A 16,707-nucleotide genomic window follows, 5' to 3' on the forward strand; every position below is an offset into this window, starting at 1 on the left:
GGGGAGAGGGATTGTAAACCGCTCTGAGACTCTGAGTGAAGGGCGGGGTATAAATCCAATCTCCTCCTCCTCCTCCTCTTCTTCCCCTTAACCGGGAAATATGGAGAATCAAGGATACTGCAAAAAAGCTTCTGTGCTTCTAAGGCAATTGACTTTTTACATTTAATCCAGCAATAACTCCCCTTGGAGTTGTTTCAGCTTGGGAAAGATGTGCTGGGGGAAGGCAGGAACCCCTCCTCCCCCTGCGCTATGGCCCTAAGCCGGGTCAGGACCCTGCAGAGTTCGAAAAGGGCATTCCCTGTAGGGGAATCCCTGACCCAGTTTATTAAAAAGTGTATCAAGTAGTTTGGAGCGTATTCTTAATTCTCATTCTGTAATTTAGGAATAATAATAAATCTACTACCTCATCAGTTTCCCGTGAAGATAAACAGTGTAAAGATGATTAAACAAGGCTGAAAGATTTAGGTGCCAGAGCAATGTTTAACAAGACAAGGAATGTAGAATCTGTTATTTCGAAAGGCGTGTTCTGAACTTTCCACTGGTTATGTCTGCATAGTTGTGCGAGTGTGTATCTGTACTACGAGACACAGTTCTGGCATGGATGTGATCTCGACACGAACTGTGGGCCAGAATATGCATGCAGCAGAATTAAACACCAACGCCTTTTTTGGACTGCTCTGTTTTAGCTGTGGGAGGAGGGGGTGGGCTGCAGCCTTTAATTTCTTTTTTTTAAAGCCTGACATGACAATGGTAGTCCCAACCTTTATCTTCATGCATGGATCATCCCCTTCTCAGTATGAGCCCCAAACTCTTGGGTCTTGAGCAGGGCTTTTTTTCCCCCTGGGGGAATGCGCTGGAACAGAGTTCCACAACCGCTTTGACAAAATTCTTTTAAAAATGTTTAAAAGTTCATGAGTTTTCACTATATAGATTGAAAACTTCATTTCCCTCTTAAGAGTTCCGGCACCTCGCACCCCCCCCCCCCAAAGCCCTGGTCTTAGACAAGATGAAGATAATATGTTTGGGTCTGTAATTGCAGGCTCATGCTCCCTCAGTTTGCCTCAGGGCCATGAAGAGAGAGGGGATTAACCCTTCCGCTTCTGTTTGGATTTGGTCTTCAAAATTGGCTCCCCCTCTCTTAAAGGGGGGAGAGGTGTCCTTTAAAAAGGGCTCCCCACCCCTGCCTGAGGTTCAGAGACTTGATATTTGGTCGTGTCTTGCGGGATTTTTTGCTGTTGGCAAGAAACTGCATCTATATCCCCTCATTTTATTGGTAGGATTGCCAGTGGGACAGGAAAATGTCTCCTTAACTGAAGTTTAAAGAGTGGAAATGGGGAGCAGAAGCTTTTTACTACATGAAGTTAAAAAACGTGATCATTACTTGATGGTCAAAATAATATTAAAGGGACAGCTAGAGGGACCGGTTTAAAAGTTGGCCAGTTTAAAAATCCTTACCTTGATTCTTTGGTGCAATCTGTGCAGGTTGTCTTGGAAACAGGGGCAACAGGGAACACAGGATGAGTTGCATTTACTGGGGACACATAAAGAGATGGGGAAAGCCCTTTTAAAAGAGCTGAACACAAAAAGTACAGTGGGGGAAGAACATGAGCTGGTATTTCCCACCAATCTCTTTTAAAATCATCCCCCCTAGGGCTGCCAACTTTGGGTTGGGAAATCCTGGAGATTTGGAGGGTGGACCATGAGGAGGGTTTGGGGAGGGGAGAGACCTCGATGGGGTATAATGCCACAGAGTCCACCTTCCAAAGAAGCCATTTTCTCAGTCCCCTGGAGATCAGTTGCAATAGCAGAAGATCCCCAGCCACCCCCTGGAAGTTGGCAAAACCATCTCCCCTTTATTCTATGACTCAGTGATTATGCTACTCAGTGGGGTTTTCGAAATTTCTTCAGTTTCTTCATTTCCAGCAATAGAATCCTGTCTTCTTCTGTTCTCCCTACCAAAGCAAAAGCTGTTTCCTCCTATGGCAACTCCACAGTAGTGGTCACTTCTAACAAAGTGAAGAACTTTGCACTCTCTCGTAGCCTCAGACTTCACAGTGTTCCCTCTAAGCTGAGTTAGTGTGAGCTAGCTCACAGTTTTTTAGCCTCTGGCTCACACATTTTCGTCTCCGCTCAGGAAGGAGGGCTCCAGAGCAAACTAATGTATGCAGTAGCCAAATTGCTCGCTCACAACCAGGGCTCTTTTTGTAGAAAAAGCCCAGCAGGAACTCACTAGCATAATAGGCCACACCCAACAGTAAAACTCATTAGCATATTAGGCCACACCCCTGACAGCACAGCTCATTAGCACATTAGGCCACACCAAGTGTGGTTATCCAGCCACACCCACCTTTTGCTTGTTATTCTGTTTACCTTGTTTGTTGTCAAAACCCAGGGCTTTTTTTGTAGCAGGAACTCCTTTGCATGTTAGGCCACACACCCCTAATGTAGCCAATCCTAATGAGTTTCTGCTGTTGGATATGGCCTATTTTGCTAATGAGTTCCTGCTGGGTGTGGCCAACTTGGAAGCCAGCTGGAACTCAGTTCCTGTGCGTTCCTGCCCCAAAATAGCCCTGCTCACAACTGTAATGCCAGGATCTCACAAAGTAGAATTTTTGCTCACAAGACTCCACAGCTTGGAGGGAACATTGCTTCAGAGGGAGGCTATAGAGAGCTAGAGTGATAGATAGGTTAAGGTTAGGACCCACCCGCATCTCTTCCTTTCCTGCTGCTCTGATGCTACTCCTGTGATGTGTGGATTGCTACTCTTCTGGTGGGTTGCTACTCTAGCACCTTCTGCCCTTTCTTCTCCATCTTGCTTTTCGGCATCTCCCTCCGTCCCCATTTAGCAGCAGTTCAGAATGCCATTTCTATCTTATCTTGTCTAGAATGGAGTTCCTTCAATAAAGGTCTCTCAGTAGTTTGCTAAAATACAAAGGTTCCGTGCATAACTTTACACTATACAGCAGCACCACCCCCCGCCCGGCAATTCCATTGTGCAATGTGTCTTGAGAGCTTTGGTAATATTTCCATGTGACATAACGAGACAGGCGAGATACTTCAACATTCATAACTGGAAATGGAAAACAAAGGGGGGGAATTAACCCAAATTTAGGCTGAGATCACACACACTAAATAATCCACGTTCAATCCACTTTCCAAATGGATTTTTACTGTGTGAACGGGCAAAATACAGTTCAAAAGTGCATTGAAAGTGGATTGTTTAGTGTGTGTGTGTGTGTGTGATCGCAGCCTTAATTTAATTAAGAAAAAGTTTCAGAAGATCTGAATTCATAGGCTCAATAATTCTGTTGGTCAAATTAAAAACGTTAAATATTGACACAGATATACAAAATATACACTTAAGAACATAAGAACATAAGAGACGCCAATGTTGGATCAGGCCAAAGGCCCATCCAGTCCAACACTCTGTATCACACAGTGGCCAGAAATACCAGTGCCATCAGGAGGTCCACCAGTGGGGCCAGGACATTGGAAGCCCTCCCACTGTTGACCCCCCCCCCCAAGCACCAAGAAGACAGAGCATCACTTGCCCCAGAGCCCCTATCTATACCTTGTGGCTAATAGCTACTGATGGACCTCTGCTCCATATGCACTTAGGTGGTCAGCCGTGTTGGTCTAAAGCGGCAGAACAAAGTTTGAGTCCAGTAGGGCACCTTTAAGACCAACATAGCTTTATTCAAGGTATAAACTTTCGTGTGCAGGCACACACGTCTTCAGATAGTCATCCGGAACAGTTTATTGTGACTTACACAGGTATTCGTATGGCTTGGTGTTTCCCAGCTCTATCCAATTGGTATTGCTGTAGAATTTTTGAAGAATGTGGAGGGCTTTTCCTGTGCTTAGGCGAGCTGATTCCAAAGCTGCTGAGGTCAACGGGCCTTTCAGACCAGAGAGCACAGAGTCCTGCAGGACTCGAAACTGTTGGATACCTGGAGATCAGGAGCAAATCGGGGCTTAATGCTGCTTTCTCATACCTTCCTGGAATGCTTCCTTTCTAAAATGGAAAAGGAGCAGGGGGCAGAGCCCAAGTGGACGTTATACCCTCTTCCCTACCATCCCTGACTCCAATCCAAGGTGGGTAACCATCAAGGGCCTCTTTTGCCCCGGAAGAGGCGGATGCCTAGGCGGTAGGGTTGCCAACCTCCAGGTGGTAGCTGTAGATCTCCTGGGATTACGGCTGATCTCCAGGTGACAGAGATCAGTTCCCCTGGAGAAACTGGCCATTTTGGAAGGCGGGCTCTATGGCATCATACCCCCACTGAAGTCCCTCCCCAAACCCCAACCCCGCCCTCCTCAGGCTCCACCCCCAATATCAGGTATTTCCCAAGCCGGCGCTGGCAACCCTACTGGGTGGGGGGAGAGGGCAGTGGCTGGTGGACTCTGGTGTGAGTACAGCAAATAGCAAACATTTAATCTTTTATTGTTGGCATTCGGTAATACAGTGGGAACCTCCCGTCTGAATGAGCTTCATAAGGAAGTGGAGGAGAGAGAGTAGACCCCAGAGATTCTGTGAAGAAGAAGAAGAGGAGGAGGAGGAGGAGATTGGATTTATACCCTGCCCTTCACTACCCAAAGGAATCTCAGAGCAGTTTACAAACTCCTTTCCCTCCCCCTCCCCACAACAGACGCCCTGTGAGGTAGGTGGGGCTGAGAGAGCTCTGACAGAAACTGCTCTTTTTCAAGAACAGCTCTGACAGAACTATGGCTCATCCAGCCGGTGCAAGCGGAGGAGTGGGGAATCAAACCCGGCTCTCCCAGATTAGAGTCCGCCCACTTAACTACTACACCAAACTGGCTCTCTGGGTCATGATGTTGTTCTGTTACCTCCCACCCCACACTTCCCAGGGTTCAAGAGAGTCTGTGGGGGCCCCCGGCAGAGGAACCCTGCATGCACTGTGCAGCCCCTCATGGAGCAGTTTGGAGAAAGATGCAGTGGGGCTCATGGCTGAGTCCTCCAGCCTGGCTCCGGTCAGCCGATAGGGAGGTCAGGTGTCCCACACTTCAGCAGGGGAGCCCCCCCGCCTTCTTCCGGCTTTGCCCACCGCTGCTCAGCTGGATGAAGAGGGGAAATTCCACAGGAAACTGGGGGCCAACCAGTCTTGCACCAACTGCCCTGTAGCCAGAAATTTTGGGTTGATGGGGCATGGGGAAACTGGGGGAGGGCAGCAGGGGAGGAGGGAGGGGAGAGGGGTAGCCACACACACCTTTCCTGAACTTCGACGATTTTGCCGCTTGAAGCCCCCTGTAAAAACTGTTTTTCAAGCAAGGGGCTGCCCATGCCTGAACTTGCCACTTGGAGTTCAGGGAAGGTGTGCAGGCAGCAGCCACCCCTCTCCCCCCCTGCAAGATTTAAAGGGCCCGCTGATTGGCTGGAGGGCCCTTTAAAACTTGGAGGAGGGGAGGGAGAGGAGTGGCTTCAAGATTTAAAGGACCCTCCAGGTGATTGGTGGGCCACAGGAGGGGAGGTTGTTTAATGTCACAGGAGGGGAGGGAGGGGGGAGGAGGGGCAGCAGCTGTTGTGGGGCGTGCCTCACTTTTGAGGGGGCTGAGCCCCAAAATGCCCTACCTTAGCCCCACCTGTGCACCAATGTGGTGATGTTGCCTTCAGTATGATCTGGAAGTGACATTATCACGTTGCTGATGCTCTCGATCTCTCCCCAAATTCTATGGTTATATCATAAACTTTTGGGCCAATGCCTGGTTATCAACTCTTCATGGTGACATCACTTCCAGGACGCAGAGGAAGTCAATCACTTTCATTCACGATTAAATCAGTCCCCCCACCCAAAGACCCTCTTCCCACTCTGGCCCTCCAAAAGGCCCAGCCACCCCTACTTTTGCCGATGTCTTCGCAGTGGAAAAAGAAGCTGCTGTCCTCTGTGTGATAGATCTCCACTTGATTATTCCCATCGATGATTTCCTTAAGAGCTTTGGTGAACCGGTTGGGAGAGACGTCAGCTGTGCATGGGAAGAAAACGGCAAATCACTCTGGGATCAATATATAATGGAAAATATCACCGGAAAACGTGCCACTGCAAAAACAGGACTTCATGACAAGAGATTCAGTGTAAAGTGGTTCCCAATCCTCACCTTTTTAGAAAGAGAACAGTTCATACCGCCCCCATGGAATGACTATATTAAATGGTTCTGAAGGTCGTAAAAAGGCAAATTACATCAGTCAGTATAACACGATACACTGCAAAATTTAAAACTGAATAAGTTAATTATGCAGGACACTAACTAACATCAACATAACAATCCTAGTCAATCCAAACCTCAACATCTTCAAATTACTCCAAAGTACACTTGAAATTTTAGAAAGCTTTATACTTACTCGAATCTAGTTAATACTTACCTTGTTTTTAGTCAATGCTGTAATGTATTTGTTACTCACCAAGCTTTGTATTACACTTGAAATTTTAGAAAGCTTTATACTTACTCGAATCTAGTTAATACTTACCTTGTTTATAGTCATTGCTGTAATGTATTTGTTACTCACTATGCTTTGTATTACAATGTCTAAAACAAAGCTGTTCATGCTTACTTCATCATTTGTATTAAATCCTCAACTTCAATAAAAACTTTGAATTTTAAAAAAAACTTTGATTACAAGGAGCAAGTGGCTGGCATCCATTGACGCATTTCTGCAGATGGACGGTTTTCTGTCGCTGAATGTAGGAGGAGATGGGGGTTCTCTAGGAGGACAGTGGGGTGGGTCTAGGGTAAAGAAAGTCTGGTCCCTACCTTGGAAGTAAGTCTTGAATAGTCCAGTAGCAGTCAGTGGCTTCATAAATTCTAGCTTTCCAGGTTCCATGGCAGGTTTTCCAGGCAGGGGGTTCCTCTCCATGTACCAGGCAACAGCCCGTAGCACCCCCATTTTGATGATGTCGGTGTCTGTGAAGTCACTCGGGGCAATGCCCCCCGATTCGTGGTTGGGACGGAATCCGGCCACCATGCCTGCCCACAGGAGCCAAAGGAGTTCTCTGGGGAGCAGCATGTCTTGTGGTGAGGAGCAAGCAGGAGCTTGGCGGAGGGCAAAGAATGGAAAGATCCCCGGGTCTGTCTTGCTAGGTGTGCTGCCTCTGCTCCGGCATGCACCCTTTGCCCTGCCGGTGAAACAGCTGAGGCGAGACCAGGGAAATCCCCTTGCCGCTCAGCCCATTTCCTTATTGTCAACAGGGCAAAGGATCCAGGAGAGCCCAGCCCAGCTCACCAATCACTGTACTTCTCAGAATAGTGGGAGATGGGTACAAACGGAGTTTCTGAAAGGTTGCCTCTTCTTTTCTTGTAGGGGCGATTTCTCACTAGAGCTGCCTCGCGGCACAGCTGCTGTTTGCCTCGACACAAGTATGTCAATTTCACACCCGAGGCTGCGGGGCTGCACTTTGACTTGCCCGATTTCCTCCGCAGTTTCGTGATCCTGGTTTTTGCAGCCCCACAGCCTCAGGTGTGAAATTGACATACTTGTGTCGGGGCAAACGGCGGCTGTGCCGCGAGGCAGCTCTAGTGAGAAATTGCCCTGAGATTGTTGTAGTGAGTGACTCCGCATGCCTGGACACTGAGGGGCGCTACATCACTCTAATTGTGCATAGGGATGCCTCTCTTTGTCTTAACCTGGGAGTTGCTCTCTGACCCCTCCTCTCTTTCTCTCTCTTCCTTTGTCCTCTCACGATCTCTTCACATGGCCTTCCATGGAGACACATGTCTCTGCAGGTCTCTACTGTAGATACAATCCATTGGTGATAGCGAAAATACTCTTTAGATGAGGCTTCATTGGGCAATTCTGCATCTAGCATTCGCTCCACATTTTCTCAACTGGGAGGGAAAAGTGCAGCTCAAAACCACATTCAAATACCTTGGGGCAATGCCGTACTGACTGCAAAGTCACCCCTGAATGGCCATAAAATGGCCATAAATCTATGCAGAAGGTACAATAAAATCCTATGATCAAATAAAGTGAAAGCGGCATGGAGTGCGGAGGCTACAATAAAATCCGATGACCAAAGGAAGTGAAAGCAGCATGCAATGCAGAAGGGGATTTCTGTTCCAACACGGGTTTTGTAAAACAACGGAGGGAAAAGCCAATGTAGAATCAGCCATTCTCTTCTTTTGACTGCAACCTAATCTACTTGAATAAATGTAAGTCTACCTTTTTTGCCGTATTCTTCTTGGGAGATTTATTTACTGTGCTCAGTATCATGCTTCTATGGCTGGGCAAACTCTGCTATATTAACCAACTATCCCAATAAGGATAATGGCATCTCAAGCAGCTACTTGATAGGCAAACCCTTACAATGCACTTTCTTTCAAATGGCAATAGGGGGGAAAGCGGGACTATTCTACCACCTCCGCGTTCTACCACCTCATTCTGTTGCCTGTGCAGATAAGGCCTTACACTTAGTGGACTAGAGACAGATCTAGAGACAGGAGGGGTCTGTGACAGGAAGGAAGTGGCCACACTGAGGCCCAGCAGGTTGTTCGTTCTACCAGGTGTGGTTTCTTCAATTTTGTGACTTGGCAACCTAAGAAGACATCAAAAGGCACAGACAGTGAAAGGTTGGGGAGGCGAAAAGAGCTGAATTTCACATATTGATTTGGACTTAACCAGCTTGTTCTTGGGCCAAAGGCTTTCCATAATTATTTAAATGACAGTGTAATGACAGTGTAATGAGGATATAAAAAAACTTCTACCAGCATGATTACACATTCGAGTGGCTACCTATCTATCCAATTCTGAAGCTGGCCCTAGAGTGCGGGTTTAATAATCCACACAAGTTTAGGAGCCGACAGATGGAGCTGGGGGGATGTTCGTACGAACTTGATGGAAATATGAAAAGTGTTTAAAAAACAACAACTAAAAACCTGAAATGGAGAACTTCAAAAGAGTTGACTGAGATCTTACAATAGTATGATTGGCACTGTGTGGTTGCTTAGCAGCCAAGGAATTGAGGAATAAACCACTGCAGATGACCTAGCAATTGGTCAAGGAGAAGTGGGGGGGGGAAGTGGTGATGGGATGTAGAAAATAGTGACAGAAGAGGGAAGGAGAGAACGGTGATGGGAAGGATCCCTCTATCTTGTTTTATTGCTGCTGAGAGTGTTGAGTGCAATCAGATATATATAAAAATGTGGGTTTGGTCCCAAAACAGTATTTCACAAGGGAACTGATGGACACTTGCTAATTCCCAGTTTCTCCCTTCCTCATTGGTATTTCCCCCACTCCATTGCACACCCCTCCAATCAAGAAGAAGAAGAAGAGATTGGATTTACACCGTGCCCTTCACCCAGAGTTTCAGAGCAGTTTACAATCTCCTTTCCCTTCCCCTCCCCACAACAGACACCCTGTGAAGTGGGTGGGCCTGAGAGAGCTCTCCCGAGAACTGCTCTTGAGACAACAGCTCTGAAAGAACTTGTGACTGACCCAAGGTCACGCCAGCAGCTGCATGGGGAGGAGTGGGGAATCAAACCTGGTTCTCCCAGATTAGAGTCCGTGCTCCTAACCACTACACCAAACTGGCTCTCACCATTTTATTCACCCCCTGTCCTGTTTCTGCTTTCCCCACCTTGTCACCAGTTTCTCCTCCCCTTCCTCTTGGATGATTGTTAGGGTGTGTTGTTGTTCGGCCCAGTGCATCCGTGTGCATGTGCATGTGTAAAGAAAGCAGGAATAGGAGGGAGGAAAGAAAAAGAGGTGGCAGAGGGGAGGACAACAGGGGAGAAAATGGGGGCTAGCAGGTGGGAGACGGGATTTTTCCCCCTAAGAGTGTTCATGTGTCCCCCGCTTGTATACCTTTTATATGGTGTAGTGGACAGAGTGTTGGACTAGGATTGGGGAGACCCAGATTTGAATCCCCACTCCTGTCATGGAAGCTTGCTGAGCGACTTTGGGACAGTAACTCACTCTCAGCCTAACCTACCTTACAAGGTTGTTGTGAAGATACAGTGCTGGAGGAGGGGAGAAGGGATGCTGTAAACCACTTTGTGAGATTATTCTGTGTATTGGATGCATTGTAAGGACCCGCATGCTCTGTATAGGCACGACTCATTGGCTCCCCCTTCTGTGTGAAAGAAACGGCAATGTAACTTTTGCAGACAGCTGCATACAAGTGGGGATCTGATCCTAACTCCCCAGTGCCGCAAGTGCGTTGGCCATGATGAGACAGCCCAGGAATCCTAGACCTACTTCAGCTCCCCCTTCCAGTCTTTATGCTCCACAGTTTGCACCTTTATCCGAATCCAGCTTGAGGAGGGCGTGTGTAGTTGGGTTCACACAGGACTGGGTAACTGGGCTCTCTCAAATGCTATTCCAGTCGCTGAGTTTTCGTTAGATTAATTTACAAGCCTTCCAGGAATGAACAAGGGACAAAGTCTACCAAGGAGGTAGGTAAATCCCAAGTCAGTCTTCATGGAAGCCTCCTTGTCGCACCTCTGGCCTATCCCTGGGAGGGGCTATGCTCAGGGTTAGAGCACAGGCATTGTTTCTGAAAGGGCCCAGCTTCAGTGTTTTGTAGCTCCCATGAAAGGAACTCAGGTGTGGGAAGAGATCTTTGTCTGAGAACCGTGGCCCTCCCAGAGGAGACAATGCTGAGCTAGTTGGAACCTTAATAGTCTGGATGAGTATAAGGGAGTTTCTTTCATTCCTCTCCAGTTTTAGGTTGCAGCCTATTGGCTTGCAAGATTAAAGCTGTGACTTATCCTGATTCTTTACGAGTGTTATTCAGATAGATCCAGGTGGGGTAGCCATGTTGGTCTGAAGCAGCAGAACAAAGTCTGAGTCCAGGGGCACCTTTAAGACCAACAAAGTTTACTTCTGGGTATAAGCTTTTGTGGGTATGCACACTTCTTCAGATACAGTGAAAATGTATCTGAAGAAGTGTGCATGCACACGAAAGCTTATACCCAGAAGTAAACTTTGTTAGTCTTAAAGGTGCCGCTGACTGGACTCAAACTTTGTTCTGCTGTTTGGTGAACTGGATGAACTTGTAAAGCTTGTGTGAGGGCTGAACTAGATGTGGCAGATTCCTCATATCTGACATGGAGCTACCATCATTTTAAAACCTAAAATGAGTGATTTAAACATGCTGCGAGGGCCCAGTCATAGTGGAATGAAATGGTCTTCTACCCCCAAGACCTTTTCAATTGCTGAAACAGTTGTATGTGTGTGTGTGTGTGTGGCCTTTGGCACTTGAAAAGGCACATGGAGGGGAAATGAGAGCGCCTCATCCTGTTGTGCTGCATGCCCATCAGGATCGGGCCTTTGCAGGCTTTTTAAAGGCTGGACCAGATGTTTCTCCACTGAAAGTGAGGCAACTGAGAGAGAGGGAGAGGGAAAGAAGATGCTGAAGGTTAGGTTGGGGGCAGGAGAGAAGAACAGGGGAAGAGGAGTCATATACTCTGCCTGTGTTGAAGAGGGAGGGCCCGAGGCTGCAGGCCTACATTCCTGAGGGACCGCCTTTCCCCATATTGTTAAGTCGCTCGCTTAACAAAGTAGTCGGAGAGTGATTCCGCAAAGATTCAGCTTTATTCAACAACTTGAACACAACTCCAACACGGATAGCCAGAACAGCTTTTACATTGCAGCTGTTCTGCTTTTAAACTCTCCCGGCTAATGTAGCCACACCTACTGTACAAATACCAACCAATAAGGTTGTACACATAAGGACCAATCACGGACGTTCCCGCTCAGGGAGCTTGCTGACAAGTGATTGGTTGGTTCTTCCTGGGCTAGCAATGCGATTGGATGTATTTGGATCCTAGCCCAGGACGAAGCTTAACATGGCAAGTCAATTATGTTGTTCACATACAGTTATGCATTCAATGGCAGCTATTGAATACATTACAAACTCCTCCCCCCTAAGTAAAAACATTTATGTACATTCATAACCACTTAGGTAGGTTGGTGCTCGGCGCACCCGCTGAGACCTGCGTAGCGGTACAGGCTCAGGACACAATTCAGCTTGGGGGGCCCCTGCTTGACTCTGGGATCTCAGAGTGAGGTACACTTCTGTCCTCTGTTTCGGGTCTGAAGGTAGGGGTCTGCCCTACTTCTGGGACAGTACTGGGCTCGGCAGTACTCACCTTCGGAGGAGGTCTGGGACGGTCCTCTGGTTCGGGGGACTCAGTCAGCTGGGAGTCTAGGCGTTCCTTTGCCCACCGCTGCCTAAGCTGGTCTACGTGGTGTCGCCACTTGAGTCCATCTGCAAGCTCGACCACGTACATTCGTGAACCAATACTCTCAGTTACAGTGGCTGGTAGCCACGAGTGACCCCCTGCATAGTTCCTGCAGAACACTTTGTCGCCTGGTTCGTAAGTGGGGACCTTAGGGAGCGCATTCTGCTGCAGATAGCGACCTCGAATAAAACGTGACGGGGGCTTCACTGCCGTCTGGCATTAAGTGGCTGAGGACCGCCCCCACCCCGAATGGAGATGCATCTGCCGCCAGCACTAGCAGTTTCTGTTCATCATAGTGCGTGAGGACAGCGTTCAACGACAATAGGGCTTTGACTCCCTTCCTACAGTGTATTCATTCAGCAGCTACACCCCCTCCCTCAGCAGCTTCTCAAAATTAGGGTGGAATGTCACTTGTGACGTGTGGGGGTAGCACTCAAAGTTTTTAAAAAATTTTTTACACAATTGCCCTATTGCAGCTGCCTCCAGCAAGCAAAGGGGGAAACCCACTGTTGAAACTGACCAGAGTTTTTCCGCAACTGACAAGCAGCTATGAAGCCCCCTTTTCCATATTGACAAGCACTAGGGATTCTCTGCTGTGTTATTGGCCACTGTGAAAAATGAGAAAGACCCACACGATCTCATGTTGAGTGTACAGAATGCACGGTAAAACCCACTGACACTGGCATTGCAAGCTGTGCTTGTTGGCAACGTGTGTGTTTATGCATGCACACTTTTCTTTTAGGGACAGTTAGGAGAATTCTCTTCACTGAAAAAGCAGCCTCTGTGAAAGGTGATAGTACATGTCTCAGTGGTTACATTTTGGGCTAACTGAAATAAAATCCCCATCAGGTGTATCTTATTTATAGCTAGAGTCAATCACAGGAAATTACCATTATGCTCACATGTAGGAGGTTCTTGATTGCTTTCCCCCAAAGTCTTGAGAGCCCAGGCAGCTCTCTGGTTTAAACAGCATTCTGTACTGCCTCTTCCTACTGCCTGGTTTAAACAGCGGTCTGAGACTAGAGATGATCTCATATCGCTAGACTCATGCTGCTTGTAAAAAAAATGACGGAAGGTACAGAGTGGGTGGAATGACCTGGATATGGGCATGGGAGTGGCTTACAAGGGGCAGGAAAATAGCGGGGGAAATCTGAGCGAATCTGTATGCTTTTGAATTTCCTTTGGATCGAAAGCGGAGGAAGGGAAAAGCTGGAACAAAAGCACTCTCAGGAAACCCGTGGAAACAGAGAACAGAAAGCAAACTGATCTCTGATGTAAGGAAAAACAATGCAGAATGAAAAAGAGAACCCGATGGACATACGCGGTGAAAGTGAGGCAAAACACCTGTGCATAATAGGCCACAGTGTTAGATTTGGGGGGTGGGGCTCCGTGGTAAAGCACCTGCTTGGCATGCAGAAGATCCCAGGCTCAATCCCTGGCATCTCCAGGTAAAAGGGTTGTGTAGAAGGTGATGTAAAGACCTCTTTCTGAGACACCGGAGAGCTGCTGCCAGTCTGAGTAGACAATAGTGATGGTTGCCAGCTCCAAGTTGGAAAGTTCATGGAGATTTGGGGGCGGAGTCTGGGGAGGGTGAGGTTTGGGGAAAGGAGGAGCCCACCCTCCAAAGCAGCCATTTTCTCCAGGGATATAGAGAATTCCCAGAATTACAACTTATCTCCAGACCCGAGAGATCAATTCCCCTGAAGAAAATGGCCGTTTTGGAAGCTGGACTATATGTCATTGTACTCCACTGAGGTCCCTTCCCTCCTCAAACCCCACCTTCTCCAGGTTCCACCCCCAAAATCTCCAGGAGTTTCCCAATCTGCAGTTGGCAACCTTAGCAGGAAATGAAGTTGCGAAAATAACGAGCATTTCTTTTTCCAAAATAAAGAAATTGCCTGAGGACAGAGTGCTGCTGGACCCCCTGCTGGTCCTCCTGATGGCACCTGGTATTTTTGGCCACTGTGTGATACAGAGTGTTGGACTGGATGGGCCATTGGCCTGATCCAACATTGGCTTCTCTTATGTTCTGTTATGTACAGAGGAGATGCCTGAAGTTAAGCCAGTGTCCAATTTTGCATGTACCTCAGGAGTAGATCTGCTGCTTATTTTTTTCCCCAAAAAGCAAGCAGATGCTGTGGTTTGGGGGGAAACAGAGCAGCCAGAAGGCAGCTGTGTCTGGCCTGGATGGCTGTGCTCGGAGGCCTTGTGTGTGACCCTCTGGGCAAAGAGGCCCCCAGCTTTTCAGAATTAGCGGCCACCACACAACTCTTGGCGAGTGTTGCTCTGCTGGACGCCGAGGCCAGGCCGGCATGAGGGCTATCACTCAAACTCCAAGGCGTACTTTTGTGGTCTGCAGAGGCCCTTCCTCTCCCTCCTTGTGGTTTGCTCTGAGGCAGCTTTGCAGACCCTGCCTTTCTCGTGCTGTTACTTGAATGGTCTCAGACACATCTTTGAGAAAGGCCTGGTAGATTGACGGACATTGGCTGAAGCAAACCGCCAGAGAGGAAAGAGCCGGCAGACACTGGCTAATTTAGTGAGCCTGCAGTTCTACGCCTAGGATTGCAAGAAGGCACCGAGTCAGACTCAGTAGGCCACGGAATCAAGCGACATAAATATTGCTTTGCAGGTTCAGATCAAGTATGATCCATCTGTTCCAGCATTCTGGGTCCCACGGTGGCCAGCAAGATGAATCTGGGGACTTGCAAGCTGGGTATGCAGATCTCTTGTTGCTTGATCCCAGGGCCAGATACTGGTGAGAATAGCTGGGTCAAAGCAAAGGCTAAAATTGCCATCTCTCTAGAGTTAACATGGCATCTATCTATCTATCTATCTATCTATCTATCTATCTATCTGTCTGTCTGTCTGTCTGTCTGTCTGTCTGTCTGTCTGTCTGTCTGTCTGTCTGTCTGTCTGTCTGTCTGTCTGTCTGTCTGTCTGTCTGTCTGTCTGTCTGTCTGTCTGTCTGTCTGTCTGTCTGTCTGTCTGTCTGTCTGTCTGTCTGTCTGTCTGTCTGTCTGTCTGTCTGTCTGTCTGTCTGTCTGTCTGTCTGTCTGTCTGTCTGTCTGTCTGTCTGTCTGTCTGTCACTATCATCTATCTATCTATCATCTATCATCTATCTATCTATCATCTATCTATCCATCTATCTATCTGTCTGTCTGTCTGTCTGTCATCTATCAATCTATCTCTACCTACCATCCATCCATCCATCATCTATCTATACCTACCATCCATCTATCTATCTATCTATCTATCTATCTATCTATCTATCTATCTATCTATCTATCTATCTATCTATCTATCTATCTATCTATCTATCATCTATCTATCATCTATCTATCTATCTATCATCATCTATCTAACGTTGTGGTCACATACGTGAAATGAATTGGGGGGGGGGGGAAGTGAGGCTATTCCCTCCGGAGGAATTTGACCCGCAGTTGCATGATCACACAGTCCTTGGAAGCTGCAGGCACAGCCCACCACTGCGTGATCAGATGCAACCACAGGTGAGTCGGGGTTTTTTTTGCCATTTGTTTCCGATGTGCTTAAACAAGGATTGATTAATCACACTTCCACACTTCCACACTGAGGGCTCCCTATGGAATGTGCAATGATGCGCATACTGAGAATGAGAAATGCCATGAGAGCGCGCTGGAGCGATCAGACAGGGGAAACTCCGTCCGTGGCCCGTAGCAACCAGTTTGCTACTGGGCTTTCCCCGGTGCCTGTTTACTCCGCTTCTGCGGCGGAGCAACACAGCTTGCTGATGGCTGCAGGGCGCTTCCCAGATGTTCATGTCTGATTGGGCCTTTTAAATCTTGCTGGCATTTGCACCTATGTCAGGGCTAATTGTGCGTATGATCTCAGTCTATCTATCTATCTATCTATCTATCTATCTATCTATCTATCTATCTATCTATCTATCTATCTATCTATCTATCTTCTGTCTCAGAAGAGGCCACTGACACCTTAAGGAAGAACATGCTATCCTTTTTACTTTGTTAGCCTTTAAGGAGCTGCTGGACTCCTGTTTTAATTTGAAAGGGGTGTCATTTCAGAAGAAAATAGATAATGGGGCTTAAGTCCCCTTCAGACTTCAGAGAGGAGCATAGATTCATGATGAAGCACATGCTTTGTAGGTAGAAGGGCCCAGGTCCAATCCCTGGGCAGCATCTCTAGTTAGAAAGAGTTGTAGGGGAGAATCTTCCTTGCCTGGAGTCCTCGGTGAGGCAGCACCAGATAAGATGGACCAATGTTCTGACTCATTATTAGGCAGCTTCATGGGTTGCTAAGCTACATCCTTTCCACTGGGAAGCCTTGGGTTTCAGATGTGAGACACATTTGGCTTCTTGAGTCAGTGACTGGGCCTGAACTCGCATGAGACTCCACAGATGGAATACAGGGAGATTCCCTAGACAGTCGTGCTATTGACACCATGGAGTGCCTGCTTTGACTGATGCTAGGTCACTTTTGCCCTTATCGGATCCCATCATATCTCAGATGCTTAGCCT

General features: G+C 47.7%; 1 protein-coding gene across 1 annotated transcript in view; it reads right to left on the reverse strand.

Moving 5' to 3' along the window:
- The window catches only part of VWA7 (von Willebrand factor A domain containing 7), a 38,979-nt gene extending 32,066 nt beyond the window's left edge, over positions 1–6,913 (reverse strand). The window contains exons 1-4 of the mRNA XM_015422502.1: positions 6,766–6,913; positions 5,857–5,979; positions 3,771–3,950; positions 1,456–1,531 (exon numbers count right to left, since the gene is read on the reverse strand). Coding sequence (XP_015277988.1) covers positions 1,456–1,531; positions 3,771–3,950; positions 5,857–5,979; positions 6,766–6,898 — 512 coding nt within the window. The 5' untranslated portion in view covers positions 6,899–6,913. The remainder of the gene's footprint in view (positions 1–1,455; positions 1,532–3,770; positions 3,951–5,856; positions 5,980–6,765) is intronic.
- Positions 6,914–16,707: the final 9,794 nt, after the last annotated feature.

The sequence above is a fragment of the Gekko japonicus genome, unplaced genomic scaffold, assembly GCF_001447785.1.
Source record: "Gekko japonicus isolate JY-2015 unplaced genomic scaffold, Gekko_japonicus_V1.1 scaffold1152, whole genome shotgun sequence".
Taxonomy (NCBI): Eukaryota; Metazoa; Chordata; class Lepidosauria; order Squamata; family Gekkonidae; genus Gekko; species Gekko japonicus.